The sequence below is a fragment of the Corvus hawaiiensis genome, chromosome 4 (assembly GCF_020740725.1).
Source record: "Corvus hawaiiensis isolate bCorHaw1 chromosome 4, bCorHaw1.pri.cur, whole genome shotgun sequence".
In the NCBI taxonomy this organism is placed as follows: Eukaryota; Metazoa; Chordata; class Aves; order Passeriformes; family Corvidae; genus Corvus; species Corvus hawaiiensis.
In genome coordinates this window covers 23,924,592-23,938,490 of record NC_063216.1, presented here as the reverse complement: position 1 = coordinate 23,938,490, position 13,899 = coordinate 23,924,592, and the positions used below count along the sequence as shown (strand labels likewise).

Genomic DNA, 13,899 nt, shown 5'->3' with positions numbered 1-13,899 from the left:
ACCCTGCTTCACATGATGCACTACACAATTCTGGCTCTGGTTAAACAGAAAGGAGAAAGCTGGCTGTGGAAATATCGCCAACAAGATGGGTGCTTATTATGTCTGAAGGACAGAAGCAACGCTCCTATTTTTACATGTAAAACCAACAACAACAACAAAAAGCAGTCCTGAAACACGTGAGCCGGACTGTGAACCTCACAGATTTACTCCAGCAGTGCCATACCTGAAAGCCCTTGCTCTTCTTAGTTTCAAGAGACGGCACAGGCTCCTGGAGGGACTGGAGGCAGGAGCTTTGCAGAGCCTCTTGCCCCGTACCACAGCCCAGTATTTACTCCGCCTTTTTGTATTTAAAATGCCTCGTTGAGGTCTGTGAAGGGAATCAATCCCCCCTCCACCTGCGGCTGGGCTCGGCGTTGTCCCCGCTCCTGCCCCGCAGGGGGCGAGCTGATTCCTGCCTCCGGGAAAAACCAGGGATCCGGCTCCCAGGGGAAATTCAGCCCTTTAGTATCCGCAGGGACGTAGGACAGCCCAGCCACAGCGAGCCAGGTTAGTTCCGATGCTCAGGAACTGCACTGAGTAAACACAAAATGCAGGAGCTCGGTGTAGTTTGGGTTTCTTTCTTTCTGCTCCTACTCCAACCACGAGAAATTCTTCTTTTAAATAACCCAAACCTAATTCACTTTTGATATGTATGTACCAAAATAAATTTCTTCTTTTAAATAACCCAATCCTAATTCACCTTCAATACATATGTATCAAAATCAATTTCACTCATCAGACTAGTCTGATCCCATATTAAAAAGTATGACAATACCTAGACTTTGTTCTCAGTTTCCTATCCCTCCTTGCAATAGTTTGTTATTAATCTTTTTTCTAGAAGCAAATATTTTCATTTATCTCAAGAGATTCCCAAGGGCAAATTGAAAGCAAAAGACACCACAGTGTAATACCAGAGATAGAAGTACAGTGACTAATGCTAACATCCTTTCTGAAAGCTTCAAAAGGTAATAAAGTAGACAAGGTTGTCACATAAAAAACTTCATAAACCACAGAACTGCTGCTCAGGAATGACAGTAATCTATTCTTCAAAATTAACAATTTATTTTCAATGGCAGTTGCACTTCTAATTATAGGATAAAAGTCAGCAATAAAGTTGAAAGGTCATTTCTTTCAGGAGATGAGTACTTTACCAGTAATGAACTTCCTTTCAGATTGCCAGATAATTTCCTGACCAGCTCAGGAAACATTTGCCAGTTTGGAAAAATGTCTTTAGTCTTGCTCAACCCAAAACACAACACAGTTGTTTTGCTGAGCTGTTCTGAAATATTTCACTCTGAATTAAGAAAATCATTTGCAGTATTGTTTTATGGAAATCACAGTATGGACCTGATGCTCTGCATAATCGTAGTGAGTTCCACAAATGACTGTCTCCTGATGTTCAGTGCATTCAGAGTAATCCTGAGAGTCATGTGGTTGTGTGCAGAGAGTGGGAAATCATTCCACACAGGGAGATTGACTCTTAGGGAAAACGATGACATCAGCATAAGGCCGTGGTGGCATGAATTCATGCAATCTGTCTTCTTTCAGACAGTCCCAAGGAAACATTTGAGACATGCTGATGGGTTTCATTTTCACTTAAATTCAGATGAAAACATTTCAGTGATTTAAAATGAAATCCCATTGGTATTCCCATTCCATGATTTTTGATCACAAACTTTTCTTTGATGTCAGGGCAAAACCAGACATTCACATGTTGGGATTTGCCAAGGACTGAATATATCAGCTTGTTATCAGCTCTTTGTCGGAGTAATATATGCTACAACTGGGTCTAAACATTGTCACAACCATATCCAAATACCAAATAAGAAAAACATTTGCTAAACTCTATTTGACAGTGGGTGACAGATAATCTGTTACTCTGTGATCTTTTCAAGAAGGAAGAGTCTTAGACTTCCTTCAGATAAGAGCACTCTCCTGTCATCTGCATTTCAGCCTTCAGCCTCCTCTTGAGAGGCAGTGTCTTACAGAATGGGATTGTAACAGGAGCCCAGGCTCGGGGCTGTCAGGCGCCTACGTGATTGGGGATTGTTCCAAGTAGTTAATCACTAATAACCCATTACTTACTTCACCCTGAATTTTCTACCCAATGCTGATTTTCAGTCATCAGACTTGTGGAATACATCTCACTCAAGATGAAAAAGAGGGTAGTAGAATCCACTTTTTAGTTTGCTAAGGGTAACTCAAACTTACAGACTACAAAATTCAGTGTCTACTACTTTTTGTGCGTTTCAATGTCCCAGTACATGCTAAGCAAAGTGGACTTGTAATTAAGTTTGGAGAAGAATTTTAAAAAAACCCGAACTGGCAATACAGGAAAGCTTTGTATCAGAGTTGCAGTATTGCTGATAGAGAACACAGAATCAGAAATTGCCCTAAAACTCAGAAACACTTCTTTATTGAGATTTCTGTTTACTGACTTAAGGAGTTCTCTCTTTTTGTAAACTTTTTTGTATGTAAATATTTATCACTGTTCAGATATTCCTGGGATTCAGCCTTGTGCTGGGAAACCTTTAGGAGTGTTTTGCATGTGTGGAAAGAAAGGACTCTTTCTGTAGGTGGAAATTTAGGAGATCTACATGAAATCATGTATGTCCCTTTGTGGCTGTTCACATATGGAATTACAAACATCCCTCCATGTTACCACTGTTAACATTTTCTACCTCTCGATCTCATCCTGCATCAATGAAGATAACTGTGAGAATTGTATGCATTCACTTTAAAAAATCCCAAGACACTTATCTCTGCCTTTAGGGAACGTTTGCACACAGCAGGATGTTTGCAGACAAGCTGTGGGGGTTTGCATCAGTAAATCAGTAAGTGATATGCATGAAAGAAAGCTCCTACAAAGCCTGACAGCAAAATGCATTTAAGATGCTGTTGTGAATTACAGTCACAGCTCACGGCATATGGTTCCTCTCCAGCTAAAAAAGCTGAGCTGTCGGGTAAGAGAGAAAACTTCATTGCAAAACATGGAAATGCAAAACAAGGGCAAAGAAAAAGGGGCACAGGACAGAGGTCAGATTTCCCCTTTAAAAATAGGGCTAAGGAAAGCTTAGATGAAAGATTAGTAAGGCTGGAGGGAATGCCATGGAAAAAATGTCATCAGGCATCTGACCCTCTGTGCCTTCACTGAAGACTGCATCTGTGGGGGAGTGGCAGCCACAGTCTCCATTGGAATTACACTCTTCTTTGGGTCTAAAATAAGGTTTTTGACCTAGATACCATGTTCTTATAAAAACACAACATACCAAATGTGCTACAGCGTACATATGTATATCTCTACCTACATGAGCATCACAGGATGAGACCCAGAAGCTATTAGTCTATAAATTACTCCATCTGCATGGCATTTCTCATGTGGTCATTCCTAGATATCTCAAGCCACAGATATTCTCCACACGACCAGGAATAAGTGTTTGCTGCAGTTTTTGTAGGAACAATGATTTAGTGGCACTGGAAATGAAGAAAGCTGTTGAAAAAGGATGGAAATGCAATACTATGTACATTGAGGTGGGCAAATGGTTAGACGTTTCATTTCACTTCAGAAAACAGTGAAAGGTCCTACTACACACATACAATCAGCTCAGACTGATAAAAGGAAGATTTTCTTCCTTCTAGAACTGTTGGAACTAGAGGCCATAATTGGTGCATTTCTTTTCCACCAAGAAGATCTCGTGGCAGAGATCTATGAAAATAAACACAAAAATACCTGAAAGTTGGAATTCAACAGCTGTTCAGCAACTGTTTTACTGCTCTTTCCAGTCCACCAGCATGCTGCAGTAGGTGAGTATCAAGGAGTAAGACCTCTCCCACCAACGTAGCCAATAAACTTTTCAGTTGGGGTCTCTTTCAGTTTTAGCTGCATTTGTATTCAGTTTAGTTTTGTCACAACTTCAGGGCTTTGAGAGAAGGAAAAATCTGGAATAGGCTTTTGGACCAGATTTGCAGGCTGGCTGAGCAAGGGATGACTCCCTTTTAAGAAAAAAGTAATTGTGCTCTGGTGTGAGTTGCTTTTGCTCAATCACTGCCTATCATGTTCCATCCTGTCAATATATAGAGCAAACATCTCTGCAATTAAAGTCTAAATACACAGAGGTAAGATCTATAAGCTGAAATCTGTAGGAGAAGGGAATCTTCATCTATATCTGTGGCTGACTGCAGCCTACCCTTGGCACATATGACCAAAATTAGGAAGTTATTCTGGGGTTGCAAAGACATGATGAATGTATTTTAATACAGATCCGTCTCAGGAAGCATCATGCTGCTACTGAACAATGCTTTCAGATGCTTCCTAAAACCACCATTTGATCCTACAGAGAATTAAATTAGAACAGAACTTTTTGTAATAATCATCTGATCAAAATAACTTGCTGGAGCCGTCACATATAAGGACAACTGCCCTAGGAAGTAGATCACACACTATTTTCAATTAGTAACAGGGCCAGGGAGAGCAAATTATGTAAGAACTATTTCCTAATCTCCAGGGAAGGGAGAGCAATGACTGTCTTGTTCATGTTCCATTGTTGCAAGAATACAGCAGGATTTCCTTCTTGCTGCACGGTCTGTACACTTTTGGAAACATGGAGGGGGCATGTGGAGAGGCTCTAAACTCTGAAATGAGTTACCCAACCATGCTCCCACCTTCTGGAAAACACTTGCACTGACTGACCTACAAGTTGTCATATTGGTGATGGCCTTTCCTGAAACAAACAACTCTGTGGCAAACTTCACTTCATGAAGCAATTTTTAAGATGGTGGCTTTTTTTTAATTTTTGTAACTTTCCTGAGACTCTGTCATATTTGACTTTCTGTTCAGCAACCCTTCAACATTATTGCAGGAGGTCTAATGTCCTGAATTAACCTCCATCGAGCACAAGGAGAGAGCAGGGCATGCAGTATCTCAGTATTATGACATCTAACACCACCATGGCTAACTGCAGCAGAGACCACAGGTTATTTTGTCACTTTGAACTGAAAATACACATAAAGACACTTAGCCAACCAGCAGAGAGGGTTATGGGTGTGATTGGTCTTCAGAAGAGGCTGTTCTAAGCCATGTGGGTGTAAGGCATCCTGTATCACCTTAGTCTACGTCCCAGTGACTCCTCTGTGGAGATGCTGATAGCAATACAGGCACAGAAAATGGGTGAGAGAAGTCAAAGAGAAATCACTCCCTTTGGTGTAGGCTGCATATTTCAGGGTCTGAGAGGTTTCTGAGCAGAAATTTATCTTCAGACTTCTTGAATCCAGAGTAACTTTCTGTCCTTCCAGCATCCCAGGAATTGGTGAAGATTAACTGAAACTTTCATCAAAGCATGCTTGCTAGAATGGCTTCCTAGGACATCAAGTCCTGTTGGACACAGAACTGGATTCTTACTCTAATTCACTCTCTTCTCTAAGCTGCTTCATCTTGGCTGAACATCTGCTGGTTCAGTGAGCTCTAGGAGCTAAGACCACACCAAACAAACTAGAAAGTTCCAGAAACAGGAATTCTTGGAGTTTCCTACATGTGTTTTCTTGACACTTTGTAGCATATTCAGAAACACTGTGTTATTTAACATTAAAAGTGCTTTTTGCTCATAGGTACAAATATCACCGATGTAACCATTCATCTAACAGCATGAAGCTGCTGGAGGAAGTGAGAATAGGCTTGTATAAAAAGGAAGAAGATGAATTATTATTGATTTGAACAGGAATGCAACTTTCTGTTCCCTCTCATTGAAGGAAAGCAAAAATTTAATGCTGAGTTGATTTAAACACTCAGCCATGCACTAAGGGATATTGATGACTTCTTATGAAAATAAAACAAGTAAAAGCATCAGATTCTCCAAAATAACAAAAGAGTAGCAGTAGAACCTTTCTTCATTGGTATTATTTTATTTTTATCAAAGCACGAAGCAGATTATAGACTACAGAAGGGTGCACTCTGCTCAAGGAAATCTGGGCCTAATGTGCTCCCTTATTTATTGGGGAAGAGCATCTGAGTATCACGTGCAAATAATATTGGAATGTAGGTCTCTCCTTGTCTTCTTACAAAACTACTCACTGAAGAAAATCCTTAAACAGCAATTGAACAAACTGTAGAGTAGCCCAGCAGACTTACTGCTAAGGTGCTCAGAAAAAGGGAGGCACATGAATGTGTCTATGATGTGCAGTGGGAGTCCAAGCTGCCATTATAATCAATGGAATCAGATTTTTATTCACTGTGAAATAGCTGCTTACGACTCGATGTTCATACACATAGGTGATGAAGGACACACAGATCCTGTAGGATGGCCATCTATTTTCCAGCTGCTGTTCTATGGAGTTGCAGGCCTCCCACAGGTCCTGAGTCCTATCTGCCAGCCCAAGATGGGTATTCTGTGTATCCCAGGGCATCTTATGTGGCAGTGAGGCACCTATGTTTAGGGAACTGCTGGGTCAGCTGAGTAGCAGCGGACCTCTGACTTTAAGGAGTGTCTGACCCTGACTCCACTGGGAGCAAGAACACCGAGTTCACTGGCACATGCTTCCAGTTGGGTATCTGGTTCCTAACCCAGAGATCTTCTGTGACAGTGTAAAGACCATTTGGATCTTTACAAAGATGCAAAGTTACCAACATTTTCAACGAACTAACATGGACATTAATCTCAGTCAATTCCTCTTGTCCCTAATGCTTAAAACACCAGCAACTCTTCAAAGCGAAAGCACAAAACCTCCTGGTGTCATAAAGTGAACGATGATGGAATGATGGAAAAAAAGTTTCAACTATTGATTCTCTAACAGCAGTGAAAAAGAGAAACCTTTGTTTGGAATCTTCAGAACTTTGTGACAGAGCAGAGAGAGTGAGCTGGGTGGGACAAGAAGGGGTTGTTTCTCAGTCACACAGATCCTCAGACTCGAGAGATAAAACTGCTTGAGGTGGGACTGAGAAAACTCTAACTACAACTGAAGTTAACAATCCTATCCACTTGTCCTTCATTTTACAGATTTTTACATTCAGGGCAAAGTCACATTAGTGTCTGAATAAGAAAATTGGTTTTTTTTTCATTCTAGAGCAATTATTAAATTAGGACCTCTAATTTACTGGAATCTCTGCATTCCCATGAATGATGAGTCTAGTATTCATCCCTATCCCAAGGGAAATTTCCCCAGCTAATTTATTTTCAAACTTGATTTGCTGTTCCCCTTTAAGGAACATTCTGGATGTCCCCTGATGAAACATGAAATACATTCCATGACTTATTTTCCAAGGACTGTTGATGTGTTGGGCAGCTACAAATGTTTTCACAACTGAAGTCCCCCCCAGATCTCTGTGCCATTGTTCGGTTATGCAACCACCTTGTTTGGTAGACCCCTGAAATTAATATGAAAAAACTCATTCAGTTTTTCGTGGAAGAGAGGAGTACTGTAGCATTGTTGGTTTTTTTAGAGCTCTCTTAAAGTGATATATTTAGGAGGTATGAGGGGAAAGAACTGGGTTGGCCTTTATTTATCTTCCCAACAGGTGCAGTACAGGGAGGCACAAAGGCAGCATTTGCTAAATTCAGTTTTGCCAAGTACAAAGCACTCTTTTATCTGCTGAAAGACTGTTCCCTGCTTTCCTCCTAAACTCAATGAGGTTTTCATTTTAGTGTGACCATATTAAACATTTTATTCTTGTGCACAGATGCACTGTTTTTCACACAGGGTGGACAAGCTTTTCAACTCAAGTAAGAACAACAGCGAGTAAGCCAGATCAATCTTGCATTACCCTCCTACGGCAGTATTAAAATAAAGTCAATGCACTGTATAAGAAAAAAAGTAGTGCCTTCAACTTACACCATAAAAAAACAAAACATAAAAGCACAAAGATAAATCATGGTGAATTTTCAGTCAAATTAATTTGATTGAAAAAGTTGTCAGAAACTTAGCAACAATGGAGGCAGAAGGTCAAAGAATAAATCTGAGATGCTCTGGTATCTCAGAAGGAAGTGTGGGAGCAACACTTGGAAGTTAGCAATGGAAGGGCAAAGGCAATCTAAGAACAACTCAGTTCCCAGAGTGCAACACAATCTGTGCAGGAGGAGCTGCTCCGTGGGGCGCGGGACGGGAGCGCAGCCCACCCTCACAGATCTGATAACAACAGTGAGGCGTAAGTTTGTTTTCCATTTGAGGAGGGCTTAAAATTTATTAGCTACAGGTGATGAAGAGAAACTTTCTAAAGAATTGAGAGGGAAAATAAGATTAGGAGTTAGGGTTTCAGTCTTTCATCATCCACCAAAACTCATTTACCTGCGTTTTGAATACAGAGCTTGCAAAAGATACATATGGACCTGACTTTGAGTGTGGTTTGGCTCTGAGACTGAAGGAAGTTAAAAATATTGGGAATACATTCCACAGTTCTGCAGAGGAGCAAAGATGATTGCAGAAGATGGAAGTCTGTATGCTTTTCTTTTGCATCACTATGCAGCAAGCAGAGAGCAGCTGCACTACCCAGTGTGGTGCCATATAAAATGGTTATACAGGTCCAGTCTTCTGCGTAGAAAGCACTAAACAATGTTGTAAAATGTTCACATGCTGGGATCTTGAACTTTCAGGAAAACTTTCCATCAGCAGTTTTAATTTTGTCACAAGCCAAATCTGTATAGTAAAGCAGAATTCCCACTCAACTTATTTTTTCATCTATGAGAAATTGTCTAGCCTTGAAAATACGATATTAAAAGAAATCTGACATTAATTAGCTCTTAATCAACCTTCATGCCTAGATTATTTTCTCATTGGAATGCTGATCTACAGTTCTACTTATATGATTTATATGTCTAAGTGACTTGTTTGACAGTGACTGTTACCTTGATACACCAGACAGTCATATTATTTAGAATATTGTAAATATAATGCAAATATAAGGATAGAAAAAAATCTCACAATGAAACGAAACTAATTATCTTTAAAAGCAAATAGAAGTAAAGGCTGTTTCCACAGAGTGTCTTCATGGGGAGCAGTGTTACTATATCTCCAAAGCAGTCTGCACTGGTATTTATGTCTGTTTACCTCCTTTCACAAATTGCTTCATGTTTTACAGATTTCTCTCCTAACAGACAGTATATGCAAGCAGTTTTCTTCACAACTTTTACATCTATGCTATTTGTAGATTGAATAAAATTTTACTCAAACTCTGTCTAAAGTAGACACACTGATTTTAATTTTGATTCCTTGCCAAAATGTGGGTGCTCCAGGCAGCATCATTCAAGCAGAGCTTGCAAACACTTGGAAAATGAAGTTGGCAGACAGTCAATAAATGCTTTGGCTCAAAATTTGGAATGGTCGCTTAACTCATGGCCATGAGTTATTTCCTAGATTGGGGAGAGTAAATAAGGCAAATTTACAGAGCTGCCTACTGGGAACAGACTTGCACCTGTCCCTGTGGGATGATGCCCACAAATAGTTTGAAAAGGTTGCTCTTGAGAGACTTGGCACTTTTACAAAAGCATATCCAAATGCCATGGCCTGTGACAGCTTAAGAGGGCACCTAATTAATGAGCAGCTCTTATTATGAGTATTGGTTAAAGGAAAGGGGGGAGAGGAAAGATTGACTGAGTGATTGCAATAAATTGCAGGAAGTAATTATGTGAGGGAGGGTTATTTTATTAGTCACCAGGAAAGCTAAAGGCTGTTAAAATTAAATGCACTGGTTAAGGTCTTTGGCAACTGAGTCACACCCTAGTCACTAACTGGGATCAGTTAACCCATTGATGCAAACTTCACCTTGCACATATATTTTGAGGCAGGTAGGAAAAAACTGTCCTACACCACCATGACCATCTACAAAGAAGCTACATCTGATCTTATATACAGGACTTCACTTTTAGGAGTACCATAAAGGCCTTAAATCATTGGTCATGGAAGCCTGTTTCTACAGTGACAAATTCCATCAGGCTGAAGCTCTCCAGCAACCTTCTCTAAACTGAGTGGTGTGTTTAATTTGGTGATCCTATTTGTTAAGAGTGCTTTGTGAGGCTACACTGTCACCAAGTCAGGAATTTTCTCACTTTGTTAATCTAATAATCTTAAAATAGCTCAAAGAGCATTTGGCCTGAAAAAACAACCTGGGAGCTTGCTATAGCACTGCCTCTGAAAAATTAAGTTACATACTTCAGAGACTGTAGTGACAAAAAACACACAAAGCTGAGATTTTCTTAATGTTCAAGTGTTAGCCAGTTTCTGATTTCTCACTACTTGCTTATGTGTGCTGTTTTTAATTTTCAGGGCCTATGCAAATGAGGAGTATGGGATAATTCAAGTAGGTTGCTTCTGTTGGAAATGTCAGAAGAACACTGTTTAGGTGCCCATGTGATGCAGAAACCTTAAGCCTCTTTTTTCCCCCCTTTGTTTTCTATTGTAGTCCTCCAACAAGCTCACCAAAGGTTTCTCAGAGAGTCCTTCCAGTGGTAATCTCCAGAATTAGTCAGTCTGAGGTTCACCTTCACTGATTAATTTCCTTCAGCCCTTGATGCCTTGGAAATTACCATGAGAACAGGCATTGGATGAACATGTGAGGTTCTGAATTCTTACTGGTAGAGCTGGTATGAGTGGAGCTTGCATGAGTAGCAGTATTGCACTATTACTGGTACCAAATTCTCCTGCCACTGATACAGTAGGTGCTCACACTTACAATACAAGTGCTGCCAAAAGCTCAGGCAAAGTCTTGATCAACAAAACATCTTCAGGAAGCAGCTACTCCCTGGAGTATGATAACATAAACCTGCTACTCCCCTGATCTCGTGGCTGCAAATAAACTGAGTGCAACAAGGACCAACCAGTGTACAACCCAACTGTATCACTTCTCCAGAGCTCACTACTACTTGTGAATTCTAGCCCTCTTAAGGCAGAATGCTTCAGCATGGTTTAGGTCCTGAATATTGACTCATCAAAAATCACATTTGTTCCACCAACAATATAATGTTGTTCAGAGCTGCTAAACTTATTTTGTAACACAACCATGGAGCTGCATTTGTAATCACTGCATTGTAAGAACATCTTTGAAACAATCTAATTTTAAACAGAATAAGAAACATGAGCCTCCAAACTAATTTTCTTCAAAGCGCATAACTTTTGAAAGCGCACAAATATTTTAAGGTTGGGTTTTTTTTGAGCTGACAGACACAGAATGTATTCTGATTAAAGTGTATAATACCCATTCAAATAACAGATCAAATAAAAAGGACACTTAATACATGTGTAAATAATTTGAATTACAAATAAGACACTCTAGAAGGGGCTTGGCTCTAGGTTTGATATGGAGGATTAGGCTCTTGTATTAATACGTGCACTTGGTGTAGCTATTTTCAGAAGGCTACTTCATCTATCATTGTCCTCGAGCACTGAGGAGGGCCAGTAAGTAAAGTGATCACACTGGTCTGTCAACACTACTTGCTTAAGACTCAGTAGTGCAAGAAGTTTAGTTTTCATGTGTCCCCAGCTGAAGAAGGTGCCAAAAATGGGTAATGTTCCTGACAGTTGCTCTGCTCCTGCCTTCCCTAAAACCAGAAAATATTAAAAAAAAAAACCCTTGTAAAATGTTTGTAAACTTGTAAAAAGCCAATGCTATTGATAAGTCAGTGTTAAATGTGCCTTTTCAAGCTACACACATTGGCCTTTCAGGAGGTCTTTCAGAATTGATGGGAAATAAATGTTAATTGATGACTTCTATACTTTCCATACCTTAAAGATTAAATTCAGTTTTGCATATAGGAATGCATTAGGGAGGCTGTGTGTATAGCTTTCCTTCACCAATATTTGAAAAGCATATAGAGGCTGCATATTATGGCTTTGCAAAAGCTCTTTATATAATCAATGTCAAAAAATAACCATCAAAAATTCTTACCAAAACTTACAGATTTGAAAGAAAAATACAGGTAGTGCTATAGAAATAATGTAAACAGAAGAAGCTTATTTAGCTTAAATTTTCAAAGCAGTAGAAAAATAAATATTAGCTTTTTAAAAAATATTAAATAATAGACCCTGAATATTTTTCACCTTTTTCCTCAGCCTCCAATGGACAATTCCATGTCTCAGTAGCAGACTACACACTCAGTTTCTTTGCTATGAGCTTAAGAGCATCACAGAAGGGGCCAGTATTACTGACTTTAGCTATCCTTCTGAAACATAAAATAGTAATTTCTGTAATGTACCAGAATGAATCATTCCAGTTCAAGCTGTACAGAATAACTTACTATATTCTTCACTTATGCATCAGATCTACAGAATATATTTTCATCAGAACCTTAAAACTGTTTCATAAGCACATTCTTCCCATTCAACAACTATTAGAAAGCTGCACAAAAAACATATCAATGTCCTGACTCTTTAAATCATAAGAAATGCTTATTCCCTCTTTTCCAGAGTTTAGATAGCTTAGAAGAGGGAAACCACAAATTGCACTAGAGAAATCCTGTAGTTTTTAAAAAATGAATACAGCATTTGCCCAATCAAGTAGCTTCTCAATATCCATTCAAAGTCATAGTTTATTGTCTTAAACAGTTTGTGCTATAGCCCTGCCTGAAGGTAGTTTCTTAATCTAAAAAGATCGGTGATCTCTAATGATTTAGTGATGTTACATGGCTATTGTTCTCAGTATTATTTGTGGCTGACATCTGGTCTAAAAGTTGTTTGGTGTGTGTGCGTACTTGTCATTCCTGTATTTAAGAAGTGTTCAGGTAATGTTCTGCCATGCTTACCATCTTTCTTGGTGGGTTCCGGCATTGTTACAAGGATTCTTTATTCCCAGAGAGTTTCAGCCTTTCAGATGCAGCCAGTAGTAGCCCCAAGTCCAGCGGAGAGTGTGTGAGATCAGTGTGACAAGCAGAGGGTAAGAAGAATTCCCCTGCTTTATATACCGCGGCTGAAATATCAATCAAAATAGCACCTCCTCTCTTTTCAATGCAAACACTTTGAAAATTGACAGTTATGGGAAACCCTTCACATCTGTTGTCTGCAGCCTCTGCTCCCTTGGCTTTTGGAAGGAATCTCTGCTGCATTGCATGGGGCTGATGAGAACATCTATAACTTTCTAAATTCAGCCGGACAGATTGCTCTCTGCGTCCTTCTCTGTAACATGCAGACACGTATGCACACGCAGAGAGAGGCCGAAAAAGTGACTGCCATGCTATTAAAGAGCCCCTACTGCCTGCAAAACTTATAGGAAATGCCTGTATACATTTATGCCTCTTCCCACAACATAAAAGTGACAAGTACAGGTACAGACAACATGCCTGCAGTGAAACCTAGTTTTCTTCCTTTAAGAGAGAGTGGTAAGTAAAGACAGAGTGATAAGCAGAGTGTTTCTCAGTATTAATGAAAAGGATTATTGTATTGCTCTTTTCAGCAGTGAAGATCCTCTATACTTCCCTTCTATTTACATTTGCTACACTTTCTTGGGTCCTTTCCATGCAGCCATTCTCATTTTGGCATTGGTAGAGATTATAATGTTCCCTTCAGCATGAGTAATTCATTAACTGGAGAGATTGGTGCTGCGAGTTGAGTTATTCTCTTCTCCACTCATCCAGGAGATCCAACACTGCTTGCCTTTGCCAAGCCAGGAAACCAGGCAGAAGGAATGGAAATCCTATCTGTAGCACATGCACAGAACCACTAAACTGAGCTACTGGGTTGCCATCCTCTTAGACTCCCATTTAAACTACAAACATGTAGGCAAGAGAAAGGCAGGTCAAGTTAATCAGAGGGTACTAGGATTTACTTTCTTATGCTCTTTTAGGATTTTGAGACAAAAATGTAGGAGTTAGCACAATAGATTAAATGGTGCTCAAAGATTTCATGCTATTGAAGCACATGCTCATACCATTATCAGGTATCAGTAAG

General features: G+C 39.7%; 1 protein-coding gene across 15 annotated transcripts in view; it reads right to left on the bottom strand.

Annotated features, from left to right (window-relative positions):
* MYBPC1 (myosin binding protein C1) overlaps positions 1-12,959 on the bottom strand; it is a 71,035-nt gene extending 58,076 nt beyond the window's left edge. For 6 of the 15 annotated variants that reach the window (XM_048302381.1, XM_048302382.1, XM_048302384.1 and 3 more), the window contains exon 1: positions 12,759-12,958. In XM_048302381.1, coding sequence (XP_048158338.1) covers positions 12,759-12,783 — 25 coding nt within the window. In that variant the 5' untranslated portion in view covers positions 12,784-12,958. Of the gene's footprint in view, positions 1-12,758 lie in introns of all 15 variants that reach the window. The other 9 variants (XM_048302377.1, XM_048302378.1, XM_048302383.1 and 6 more) reach the window with 4 other exon arrangements.
* Between the last annotated feature and the right edge of the window lie 940 nt (positions 12,960-13,899).